This window comes from Bos taurus, chromosome 5 (assembly GCF_002263795.3).
Source record: "Bos taurus isolate L1 Dominette 01449 registration number 42190680 breed Hereford chromosome 5, ARS-UCD2.0, whole genome shotgun sequence".
NCBI classification, from domain to species: Eukaryota; Metazoa; Chordata; class Mammalia; order Artiodactyla; family Bovidae; genus Bos; species Bos taurus.
In genome coordinates, this window is record NC_037332.1 from 65,062,956 (window position 1) to 65,077,177 (window position 14,222).

General features: G+C 36.5%; 1 protein-coding gene across 1 annotated transcript in view; it reads right to left on the bottom strand.

Moving 5' to 3' along the window:
- SLC5A8 (solute carrier family 5 member 8) overlaps window positions 1–14,222 on the bottom strand; it is a 66,282-nt gene that overhangs the window by 17,824 nt on the left and 34,236 nt on the right. The window contains exons 7-9 of the mRNA NM_001164861.1: window positions 7,232–7,361; window positions 5,356–5,444; window positions 3,967–4,079 (exon numbers count right to left, since the gene is read on the bottom strand). Of these exons, the coding sequence (NP_001158333.1) occupies window positions 3,967–4,079; window positions 5,356–5,444; window positions 7,232–7,361 (332 nt within the window). The remainder of the gene's footprint in view (window positions 1–3,966; window positions 4,080–5,355; window positions 5,445–7,231; window positions 7,362–14,222) is intronic.

Consider the following 14,222-nt stretch of genomic DNA (forward strand, 5'->3'; position numbering starts at 1 on the left):
AGGCAATGGGCTGTTTTTCTACAGCATCAGCAGTGTGCAAAGAGGAAAGAAAACGCTGATATCATGTCCCAGGATTTATTACATTAGGTTATATAAGTAAAGAATCCCTAAAATTAAATATAGGTATTTTAAACTAAAAACCATTGTGTTACTAATCTAATCCTCCATAAACATTTGTTTGTAAAGGAAAGCTCAGGTCTCTTTTCAGTTTGCCAAAAACAGGACGCACTGCTCTGATGGGGCAAGGGAGTAATAAACATCAGAAAGTCTTCTGACTTTAAGTGTTCATTTCTCCTGGGAAGTGGAAATCCACACCAGAGTATTTTAGGACCTTTGCTGCTGCTGCTGCTAAGTCGCTTCAGTCGTGTCCGACTCTGTGCGACCCAGTAGACGGCAGCCCACCAGGCTCCCCTGTCCCTGGGATTCTCCAGGCAAGAACACTGGAGTGGGTTGCCATTTCCTTCTCCAATGCATGAAAGTGAAAAGTGAAAGTGAAGTCGCTCAGTCGTGTCCGACTCTTCGCGACCCCATGGACTGCAGCCTACCAGGCTCCTCTGTCCATGGGATTTTCCAGGCAAGAGTACTGGAGTGGGGTGCCATTAGGACCTTTAGCCTTCTTATAATCATCAATATTCACAAACCTTTCCTGTTAAACAAAAGCAAAGAAAGGCAACTTGAAGATAAGATTTATAGTTTTCCCTTCTACCAAACTCTTTCCCCAAAACTCCTTTATAGAAATTCTCAAGCTATCACTGGTGGTCAGTTTATGGAATTTTTTTTGTCTTTTGGCTTTCAGTATTTTCCAGGTTTTCTCTAACTACACATTTTACTTTTGAAACTGCTTTAGGAAAACTCTGGATAAGGGAATGGCAACCTACTCCAGTATTCTTGCCTGGGAGATCCCAAGAACAGAGGAGCCTGTAGGCTATAGTCCATGGGGTTGCAAAGAGCTGGACACAACTGAGCAACTAACACACATAAGAAAATTTCACCCCCCATTTTTATTTTTAAAGATTTCCATTCAACAAAACGCACCTGAAATCCATTAATATAATTTCCCACATATAAACTTCAAAATATAAAAAATAAAATGAATGAGAAATTTGTTCATAAAAAAATTAGTGCATTCCTTATGTTATTTCTATCTTACTTACAAAAGCACTCACACCTTTGTTAAGCAAAGTGAGTAAATAAATCTCATTGTGCCTGAATGGAAAACTTTACATTAATTTTTTTAAAAGGAGCTTTATTGCAATGATTTTCCATGTCTCTAAATCCTAATATAAATAGTATTTCCAACATACTAAATTCTTCTCTACTTGGTAGCTCATGAATGATCATCATTGTGGGTTTTTTCTACTCAAATTATCAGAAACATTCAAGTCATTTGCCATATTACATACCTCAACATAATGATTATATTCAACCCTTCAAAATGAATGAAAGCTTCATCTACACTAGTGGAGTCCATTTGTTATTAATCATCATCAACATCATTCCTTGAGTATCAGCTAGTACCTCTTGTTTTACATGGATTATCTCTAAATCTCACAGTACCTACAAAGTGAATAATTTTTGTTTTCATTTTCCATATAAAGAAACAGAGGCTCAACTGGGTTTGCTCAAGGCTTTGTTGTTGCACAGATACTAAGTCATATCCTACTCTTTTGCAAACCCATGGACTACAGCCTGCCAGGCTCCTCTGTTGCCAGGCTCCTCTATTCATGGAATTTCCTAGGCAAGAATACTGGAGTGGGTTGCCATTTCCTTCTCCACGGGATTTTTCCCAAACCAGTGATTGAACCCACATCTCCTGCACTGCAGGCAAGTTCTTTACCACCAAGCCATCTGGGAAGCTTGCTCGAGGTTAACAGTTAGTAAATCAGTGAAGCAATTTGGTGAGGCCAGCAAGTCTGTCTGGCTTCAAAAGCTTCTATTGTTTCTACTAAACCACACAGCTTCAACAACCCCAAAATGAGCCCATCTAAATATCCTTTAAGGAAGCATTATATCATTTTTAAAAAAATTATGCTCTAGGATTAAAACCAGGTACATAATAAAATAATTTAATGCTATTTAAATTTAGGGGACACTGAAGAATATAAATTAAGTATGTATTCCAGGCTACAGTTATGGCAATTACATACAGAATTGTGGTATAAAACAGAATATTATTTACTATTTCTTTGACAGTCTACTAGTGCTATTAAGTTGAGGTTAAAGATTCTTCTTTAAAAAACAAATTTGTTAGTCATTCATCCTGAAACAAGTATACCCAAATGAAAATGAAGAAGTCCATGAGCTAGGTTTCTCTGAGTCAAATACTGCATCTGGGACATTTCTGGGACATTTAGCAATTGAGGTTAAATATCTTTCCATTCTGAAAGAGATGGGAATACCAGACCACCTGATCTGCCTCTTGAGAAATTTGTATGCAGGTCAGGCAGCAACAGTTAGAACTGGACATGGAACAACAGACTGGTTCCAAATAGGAAAAGGAGTTCGTCAAGGCTGTATATTGTCACCCTGTTTATTTAACTTATATGCAGAGTACCTCATGAGAAACGCTGGACTGGAAGAAGCACAAGCTGGAATCAAGATTGCCGGGAGAAATATCAATAACCTCAGATATGCAGATGACACCACCCTTATGGCAGACAGTGAAGAGGAACTAAAAAGCCTCTTGATGAAAGTGAAAGAGGAGAGTGAAAAAGTTGGCTTAAAGCTCAACATTCAGAAAACTAAGATTATGGCATCTGGTCCCATCACTTCGTGGGAAATAGATGGGGAAACAGTGGAAACAGTGTCAGACTTTATTTTGGGGGGCTCCAAAATCACTGCAGATGGTGATTGCAGCCATGAAATTAAAAGATGCTTACTCCTTGAAAGGAAAGTTATGACCAACCTAGATAGCATATTCAAAAGCAGAGACATTACTTTGCCAACAAAGGTCCATCTATTCAAGGCTATGGTTTTTCCAGTGGTCATGTATGGATGTGAGAGTTGGACTGTGAAGAAAGCTGAGCACTGAAGAATTGATGCTTTTGAACTGTGGTATTGGAGAAGACTCTTGAGAGTTCCTTGGACTGCAAGGAGATCCAATCAGTCCATTTTAAAGGAGATCAGTCCTGAGTGTTCATTGGAAGGACTGGTGCTAAAGCTGAAACTCTAATACTTTGGCCACCTCATGCGAAGAGTTGACTCATTGGAAAAGACCCTGATGCTGGGAGGGATTGGGAGCGGGAGGAGAAGGGGACAACAGAGGATAAGATGGCTGGATAGCATCACTGACTCAATGGACGTGAGTTTGAGTGAGCTCCGGGAGTTGGTGACGAACAGGAAGGCCTGGCATGCTGCAATTCATGGGGTCACAAAGAGTCAGACATGACCTAGCAACTGAACTGAACTGAAGTGAAGATCCTACAATCTATGAATTTGAGAATTCATATTGAATAAAGTTGAGCATTCCTCATACAATTTTATTGACTATCTCCTGGACAGCCTACACATGCAGATAGAATAATCAAGATTGGTTAAAAAAAATCATAACACTCTGTTTCTTTATCTTTAATCCATACACATAAGACTATATATCTTAAACTGTCAGTGCCCTCTTAGGTAATAGAGAAAAAGTGTGACTCCTGGTTCCAAACTAAGGATATCTCTTAAAACTGTGGTTGATGGAAAGGGGTTGAATTTTTAACTGTAGCTAAGAATTCTAACATAGATTTGGGATAGGAAGAAGGTAGAAAAGAAAGTTAGCCAAATAGGACCCCTTGAAATTGTTCTTTGTGGTCACTGGACAATTGTTTGAAGTATATCCCAAATCTTGATTGCAAATATGGCCATGACTGCATTAAGTCACATGCATGCATACATTCACACTATTTTCCATGGAAAATAATTTCTGGTATCTCTAAAAATGGTCTCCCAGAGTTAAAATGGAATTGTGAAATGAAACCTTACTCATTCCTTGTGAAAGCCAAGAGAGAGACTTTTCCGAGAGAGATGGGAAGCGAGGTTTCACTAGGTCTTCCATGGTTACTGCTGCTAAGGCATTAATACTGGAGGACACTGTGCTGTAAAGGGAAACCAAATTTTTAATGTATATGTAAACTTTAATAATACCTTAACTAGGAATAAGAAAAAGAAAACATATTGTCACTTCTGAAATAGAACCCGATTTCTACTACATTATTTTTTAAATTATTTATTGAAGTATAGTTGATGTACAATGTTGTGGTAGTTTCTGGCATACAGCAAAGTTATTCAGTATATATATGTATATATTATATGTATATGAAAGTGAAAATGAAGTCACTCAGTCCTGTTCGACTCTTTGAGAACCCGTGGACGGTAACCTACCAGGCTCAGCAGTCCATGGGATTTTCCAGGCAAAAATACTGGAGTGGGCTGCCATTTCCTTCTCCAGGGAATCTTCCTGCATTGCATTGCAGACAGACGCTTTACCGTCTGAGCCATATATACATATACATATATATATTATTTGTCATATTATTTTCCATTATGGTTTATTATAAGATATTGAGTACAGTTTCCTGTGTTATATAGTAGGACTTTGTTTTTTTTTAATCTATTTTACCTACTACATTATTTTTAATAATTACATCATCCTCTTTCTGGAAGCTGTCACCCAAGAATGATTCAGGCAAATCCATAGGCTTAATAGTGAGAAAGGATAATTTAATGTTGCTTCCATTTTGCAATTAATCCTTATTATCCATGAAAGAATCTCTTAGATCATGCAGTATTACTATATAATGACTTTAAAGCACATTTTTCTTTATGCATAGAAAGGACTATCATAAGTCCTCACTAACATTCACCATAAATATTAATAATATTAATTTGCTGGATCTTCACTAACATGTGTTGTACATGATAATAATAAGCATAACACAGGAACAAAGTACAATGAATAAGCTCAAACACAAAACAAGAGTATTTGGACAGGCTGAATAATATATACTGTATTCTAAGTTTTCCATTTGACCATGCTTTAGTTACATTCATATTTTAAACTAAGACTGTAGGTCCTTATTTTTGACCATCAGCAAAACTTACCATCGACTGATTGTCATTACTGTGACTGTATGGGGTACGTGATGATGTTTTAGACAGTAGGGACTAAAGATAAAAGCAAAGACTTATGACAACAGACAGCCAACCCTCATAGGGGAGAGTCAGACTGACAGAAAAGGAGACATGGAATAATTACCTATTTAGGGCCATTTGTGCCCATGTCCAAAATTCAACTTTATCCCCCCAAATATCCAATAATAAAAGAAACATCCCAAGAGGGAAAACTTGTACCATTAGAGTCCTAGTTCATACCTTAATGTTCCACTGTAAGCACAGGCCACAAAAAGTCCAGGAAGTCCCGGATAATCTTGCAGAATGTCCAGTACCAAGTAAGGCATGAGCTGAAAAATTCCAAAACTTACTCTTGAATACTATTGGCTATGAAATAAAATTAATTAACATCTCATTTACCTTGTGGTATTCAAGAACTAAAGGAAGATATTCCACACAACTGAAATGTCCAAATATGAAAAATTAAACTCTTTACCTGCTAACATTTAAATCAAAGAATAGAATAGTAGTTAAGGGTACAGGCTCTGGATTCAGACAGATGTGGCTTTTGTTATTTAGTTTCTCTGAGCCTCAGTTTCCTCATCTGTAAAATAGGAATAATAATCCTAACCTCACAGAGTTGCTATAAAACTTAAATTAGATCATCTATGTAAGTTCTTAGTATAGAACACAGAATATAGTAAAGGCTCAGTAATAGGCAGCTGTTCTCATGTATTGGAATAACAAATCAATTTAAAGGAAATATTTTTACTTACTTCTGTGCTTAAGTAAGAATGACTCAAGTTTATACCTGTGAACTTCAATCACTATTCGGGATTGAAAATGTAATTAGAGCTGCTTATACAGTTGACCCTTGGACAAAATGAGTTTGAATTGTGTGGGTCTGCTTATATGTGGATTTTTTTTAATATAGAAAAATATACATGTAGAACATCATATGCATGACTTTGTTGAAGTGGATAACCTATCCTTACACAGGTATGGCATGAGTGATATTTAATATGAAAACAACATGTTAGGGTTTTTTTTTTTTACTGTCTTATTACTGATTTCAAAGAATTGTGTTACTGCACAGTATGTCTCTCTCTAATAACTGCAGAAACTGCAACAACCAATCATCACAAGTAAGTGATTTTTAAAAAAACACACAACAATGCTTCTAACACTATATTATGAATATGACTATTATACTGTATGCCATCAAGACTTTATAACAATTCATTCATTAGGGTATAGGCTAGGCTAGCATGAAGTAATCATATCAATTACACTAGATTACAAATAGCTCAGTTGGTAAAGAATCTGCCTGTAGTGCAGGAGACCCCAGTTCAATTCCTGGGTCGGGAAGATGCGGTCAAGATGGGATAGGCTACCCACTCCAGTATTCTTGGGTTTCCCTTGCAGCTCAGCTGGTAAAGAATCTGCCTGCAATGTGGGAGACCAGGATTTGATCCCTGGGTTGGGAAGATCCCCTGGAGATGGGAAAGGCTACCCACTCCAGTATTCTGACCTGGATGATTCCTTGGGGTCACAAAGAGTCAGAGATGACTGAGCAACTTTCACTTTCACAAATTAAGCAATCATACTGCAGCTTCTTTGTCAATGCATGAACTGCCTTGAAAATTTTTCCAGGTATTTCCATATATTTTTCTATTATTTATTTATTTTCAGCACCGTGTCTTTGTTAGGGCACTTGGGCTTTCTCTAGTTGCAGTGAGAGGGGGCCGCTCTCTGATCGCAGTGTGCAGGTTTCTCATTGCAGTGGCTTTTCTTGTTATAGAGCACGGGCTCCAGTAGTTGTGGCACACAGGCTTAGTTGCTCTGCAGCATATGGGATCATCCCAGGACCAGGGATAGAACCCGTGTCCCCTGCATTGGGAGGCAGATCCTTCACCCTGGACTACCAGGGAAATCTCTCAGTACTGTAATATTGGAAGTAGCATTCTTCATTCTTGTTATGTCTGCTAAAATAAAATTTTCCAAATGCTTTATATAAGCTAAAAATGAATAATGTGCCTATTTGCTAGTACTTTACAAGAACATGAACACTGTCTCCTCCCAGCTAATAAACTTTGGGAACGTCATTACTGCATGTAAGAAAGACATAGTACTGGACCTGGTCTGGTGCAGACACTTTCTTGGCTGTCCAAGGATCACAGTCATGGTACCTGGAGTAGAGGGCAAGCCCACAAAGCACTGAGCAGACAAGGATCACCCAGAGTCCCAGGAGATTGATGTAGAGAGACCTAATGAAGTGAAAACAAACAAGTAAATGACAATTTTAATTTCCATCTCAAAGATGAGGAAAATTGTGAAACAGAAGAGACTTTCATGATTATATTCAATAGACATGCATTCTCTTTTGGGTGTCAAAATTGCTACTTCTTTTATTCTGGCCTAACCTTCTGTTTATGAGGTCAATAAACACTGTATTTGGAAATATTTGGAGTATATGGGGTTTTGCCACTGAATGAATGTATCCTCCTGGTCAGAGTTCCATGGGCGTTATTAGCTTCATAATGTTTACACTACTTTGGGCTTCCCTGGTGGCTCAGTAGTAAAGAGTCCAACTATCAATGCAGAAGATGTAGGTTCCATCCTTGAAGATGGAAGATCCCTGGAGAAGGAAATGGCAACCCACTCCAGTATTCTTGCCTGGGAAATACCACAGACAGAGGAGCCTGGTGGGCTACAGTCCATAGGGTTGCAAACAAGTCAGATATGACTTAGTGACTGAAGAACAACTGTAACAAAATTACACTACTTCAGGACCTTTTGTCATGAAATAGAGACTTTAACAGTCAACAGAGCAGTGACTTATTCATTTTCCCTTTGCTTGACATTGTTAGCATCTACATAGCAACTCACCATAGTTGTTAAATGTGGTTTCTGATGCCATCCATTAAATAGGAAAGGCAAACCTGCATTCCTAGACAGGTATCTTCCAAAATAATGTTCAGCATTTCAATACATGGTATGTGCTCCAGTAGAATGTAAAGGTTTCTATAATAGCACTGGAGTCAGTCCTGAGCATAAATCTTAGCTCTACCATATGTGACATTGGGCAAGTAAATTAACCTCTCTGATCCTCAGTTTCTTCATTGACAGCTAGAAATAACAATGCATACCTCACTGAGTTATATGTAAGACTAAATAAAATAGTGTCTATCATGTAACACAATAGCATGTAATAACCACTTGTTAAATGGAAGTTAGTGATATTACTAGTGTTAGTATCATTGAATGCTATGTCTTATCAGGGAAGCCCTATTTTAATAAGCAGTTGATAACAAATATTTCTCCCACTAAGGTAGCTATGTTTTTTTCCCCCCAAGGGTACTATAGTGGACACCTGGACTGAAGAGAGGTGCCCACACCACCACCAACTCTTATGTCCTTCCCCAGGGCAGCCTGCACAAAATGATGACTAGATTCAGAGGTTTAAAGGCTGAGTTCCCTCAAGCCAACCTGGAACAGCCTGAAGGGTCCTCTCAGCTCTAAAGCTCCTGTTGAGGCCTCTGTTGAGGCTGCATTTCAGTCTACCTTCTCCCTCTGGCCAATCTCCCCTTCCTTCGCTTCTACAGTGGTAATTCCCTAGGAGACTCTGGCATGCTAACCTCCATCTCAAAGTCTGCTTCCAGGAGAACCTAACCTGCAAGAAGTCCCAAACAACAGATTGCTAGTCTTTTCCCTTGATTGACTACATTCACTGTGTGTTTTGTTACTGCCTAATGAGTTATGGATAACCAACAAGAATCTACTGTATAGCACAGGGAACTCTGCTCAATACTTTGCAACAAGCTAAACGGTAAAAGAATTTGAAAAATAATAGATACATGTATAATTGAGTCATTTTGCTATATCATCAGGGAATGTTTAACAGGAGGATTCCTACGTGCTGTTTCTCACAAGTCCTTTGTTTCTTTTTAAGTGGAACAGCACGCTGCTCCCAGGAACTGAGGTCATTGTGTGAGACAGGCTTGAATCTCCTTTAGTAAACATTCTCTTTACGGCAAAACTACTTAGTCTTGATCCCCTTTCTTGAGATGTGGATTGTCTCCTGACCTTGTGACCATTATTAATCCCTTGTTCCCGTGGTGACAGTTGCTGTACATTTGGTTTTCTGATCTTTAGCATTGTCGAAAGAAACGTCTTGTACCACAGCCTTTATATACTCACAGAGAAATCATTAAAGCACCTTTGCTCCATCAGAGCTTGCGACCCCGTGTCTGTCTTTCTCTCTCTCTCTCTCTCTCTCCTCGGCTGATTCTTTGGAGCGCAGAGACCCGTCTTGCTCACTCTCCTGCCCAGGCTTCTAAGAAGGCGCCCTGTGCCTTCACCCTCCTCAAGACAGAGCCTGGTGCCTTCGTGAGAGATGCAAGTCCTGTGTCAAGGGCTTTATTGGTTTTCTGCGTAAACCAGAGAGTATCAGCCTCTCTCTCTTTCACTTTCTTATCATCGCCTCCTCCAGACCGCCAGGTCCTGGTCCATTAAAGGACCCCAACAAGTGGCGCCCCAGAACAGGGACTCTGGTATACCTGGCATTTCGGTCGGAGGGACTCAGGACCTATTGAGGTCGGTAAGTACTAAGATATGGGTCAAACGGCTGGAAAGCACAATCATTTCTCTACTTTACTTCACCGTTTGTTTAAAGCTCAGACAGAACACTTATTGCATGTATATGAATTAGATGATGAAACTTTACAAAAGGCCCAATTAGAACAACATAAAATATTTCAAAATTTTCTTACTAGCCCTGCCCCGGCTGTTCCATTTGCTCCTCCTCTGCCAACAGGTGCAACTCCAAAAGTCTCTCCTTTGTTGGAACCTAGTGAAAGTTATGCTAATTTTTTTTTGCTAGATTAGAAACTGCTATTTCCCATACTGTAATCAGAGAAGAAACCAAGAAACAGCTAGAGAAATTACTTGCTTATGAGAATGCAAATCAGGAACATCAAAGAGCTATCGCTGCACTTCATGAGACTGAGGCTATTATTGATTATTTGAAGGCTTGTCACAATCTAGGATCAGAAACTCAAAAGATGCAAATGATAGCTAAAACAATGGCTACTGCCTTTAAAAAGGGAAATGAAGGATGCTTTACATATGAAGATAAAAACCATTTAAAAGGGTACTGCCCTAAGAAGGCTAATAAAAAACCTCCAAGAATTCGCCCTCACTGCGATAGAGGTATGCATTCGGCCAAAGATTGTAAATTTAAATTTGATATTGATGGAAAACCTATTCCAGGGAACTCCAAACAGGGGACCCCCCCCAGGTCCCCTACAACAAAAACCAGGGGCAAATTCTATCTTTTCCCTCAAACCCTCAACATGGCAATGCTACTGTTAATATACTGGCCCTAGATGATTTTTTCCTTTACCCTTAAGCAGTCCCTTCTAGAGTGCCTACCGGACTTCTTGGACCCCTGCCCCCACAAACCTTCAATCTTTTATTTGGCCGATCTAGTTTGGCTTCTAAAGGAATTACTGTTCACCCTGGAATAATTGATTCGAATTATAAAGGAGAGATTCAAATTATGATATAATCTCAGATTCTATGGCAATTCAAAAAGGGGGACAAAATTGCTCAATTACTTCTTTTGCCTTACATTTCTATTAACTCTTCTAATAATGTACAGACAGGCAGATTCAGCAATACAGATCAAAAACAATCCTTATGGACATCATTGGTATCTGAATATGCCCAACCAAATATAAATATCAAAATTAATAATAAAAGATTTTCTGGTCTCCTCGACACTGGATCTAGTATTACTATTATTTCCAAACACTTATGGCCCAAATCTTGGCCTATACAAAAGGTCTCTTGCCAAATTGCAGGAATTTCTCAAACCAAAATACAAGAAATTTATCAAAACGTTTAGATCTACCCATATGAAGGGCCAAAAGGCCAACCTACAACATTAAGACCTTATGTGATAAATGCACCCTTAATCTAAGAGAAAGAGACTTACTTATGCAATGGCAAACACAGATATACATTCCACATTTTTCCTAGGGGCCACTGCTCATTTAACAAACAAAGCAATTATTAAAATAACTTGGAAGAACGACGAGCCTATTTGGACAGAGCAATGGCCCCTTACGAAAGATAAATTACAGGCTACTAAAGGACTTACAGACACACAATTAGAATTGAAACATATCAAGGAATCTTACTCTCTTTAGAACTCTCCTATTTTTATTATAAAGAAGAAATCTAACAAATGGTATCTCTTAACAGACCTTAGAAAAGTTATTGCATCTATGAAACCTATAGATGCATTATAACCAGGGATCCTATCACCTACTACTATTCCTCAAAACTGGCACATTATTATTACTGATTTACAAGATTGCTTTTTTAATATACCTTTACACTCTTTAGACCAGGAGAAATTCACTTTCTTCCTTATCCTAATCACACCGGGCCTCATAAAAGATTTCAACAGACTATGTTACCTCAAGGTATGCTTAACAATCCTAATATTTGTCAAAATTTTACATCCAAGGCTTTACTTCCTATATGACAGCTATTCCCTCATGCATATATCATTAATAATATACTGTAACTACAAAAGGGAGAAATGATATTTTTGACACTGAATGGCCATGATATTCTTTAGACTCCAGAGAAAACTGATTAAAGTAAAATCTTTTTTGAAATTGCAAAACCGATTCTTCTTACACATGCAGTTAGGAAAAGGTTAACTTGTTAAAATACTTTTTTGGAGCTCTAATTCTGCCTGGGAAACAAAAACAAGCCTAAGAAAAAACCAAAAATTAACTCTTATCATGTCCTTGGGATACACAGCCCACTCGATCTAGGACTCCAGCCAAAAACGAATTGGTGGAATTAAAAAAAAAATTAAATTAAATTAAAAAAATTAAAAATAAAACAAAAAGATATTTTAAATTTCAAGTGGAAAACTATGCCTATCTATCTAAAATTATCTATGTCTCATTATATGTCTTTGTTTTTGGATAATATGGAGTTAATAAGCTGTATTTAAATTCAAGTTAACATGAACTGAAAAATATTCAATATTAAATATAACGTTTATTTAAATATAAATATATAATTTAAATATAATTGCTAATCTAATTAAGACATGTCTTAAATCATCATTATGTAATACTTTTATTATGCTTAGGTTTAAGGTAAACTAAATTTGCCAACAAAAAGGTACCTCTTTATATATATATATAAATATATAAATGAAATAAAAACTTTTAGATAAACTCTATTAAAATAATTATATTTTAAATAAAATAATCTATTATTTTAATCTGTTATTATAATCTAAAATAATCTCTTAAGATTGGGGTAATTTAAATTCTAGAGTTGTACTAAACTAAATAATAAAAGTTTATTAAATAACTAGGTCATTTCCAAATGAAATAAGATTTTAAAACATTAATTACTGAACACTAACTTCCTCTTACAAAAACTTTTTCTTACAGAAAAACTAAAGAGATTTTAAACTATTAATAAATATATATTATATAAAATAAATAAATATAATATATAATATAATAAATATATTCACCCATCTATAAAAATACTAACATACAAGACACTTCATAGTTGCTAAAGAAAAATAAGATATATGCTTTTAATAAAAAGATATAAGAAATGGCAAATAAGATGATGAATACAAAAATATAAACAGAGTTTATGACAAATGAAAGAAAATTTTATGACAAATGGATTTAACTCATTACCCTGAACTTTCTTCCTCTTCCTTCTTACATGTCTCAATCAATACAAATTCTTCTTTTATAGGGGCCACACCTCTCCAAGGTGAAACTACAGAACGTTATAACCCACTTATTACCTTACTTTGCAATAATGAGAATTGCCTAATGCTATAAAAACAGACAATGGCCCTACCTATATTTCTAAACAATTCAAACAATTTTTACATTCATTCTGTATTAAACAGATTACAAACATTCCTTATAATCCACAAACACAAGACATAATTAAACAAACACATTACACACTGTAACTACAAATAGAAAATTAAATAAAGAAAAATACACAGGAACACTTTTATCTTCCTTATCCAGAGCTGACTTTTTACTAGATTCTGACGCAATATATTTTTTAAGCCTATAACTACTGTTAATATAGCTTTATTTCTATTTCCAGTCTGTAAGATTCTTAAAATAAAATAACATCAACTTCAACGCCTGTTTCACAATACAAAACAAAAACAACATAAAAAGGATACCATTTGCCAAATTAGTTATTTGTTCCTAAGAATATCAAAAGTGCAAAATATTCACCTTCTTTTCAGGTCTGTCTTGAAAGTATAATCATCTTCCTTGACACACTGAACAGAGAGATTTAACAGCTGCCACGCTGCATTTCTTTTCCAAGGACAAGGTCAAATATATTTGGATATGAACAGCATTTCATTTATCAAGTTGTTCTGCAACAACTTTCAATAATTTCACTTAGGAAAAAATATTTGAATGTTTGCTCCTAATCCTTTGCCCCAAATAACACAAACCACTTCAAACAGTCAGATCCCTTTTTTTTTTAATATCAGGAAAAACGTATATACTGAATGAAGAGAAAATCAACCCATTAATTCAAAACCACAGCCAAATACCAGTCCCAAACAGATTTCTAGATGATTTTTTTTTCTTTTGGACTGAAATATTTCCTAAGAATGTTTTCATCATTATTGCTTTCCTTTCTTTCTATAACTATTTTTAATATAGCTTTATTTATTTTAAATTTTTAAAACTTACCGCAAGGAGATATTTTGACAAAAGCAGAAAAATATTTTGAAACATTAAAGGACACCTCCTTTCCTTTGCCCATTTGATATCAAGACAGGTTAACTAATCTATGGAAATCTAAGAAACTAATCTTACAGGGAAAGGGATATGCTTCTATTTCTCCAGATGGATCCAACGAACTCATATAACTTCCTCTTCAGAAGATTCAACTTAAGGGGGCCCCCAACATCCAGACTAGAAATGATACAACAAAAACCTCAGGAGGAAGGAATTCCAATACAAGCCATGGCGACTTTAAAAATTTCCAAAAAACACCACACTGAACGTCATCTACCTTATGATCTCTCTGCT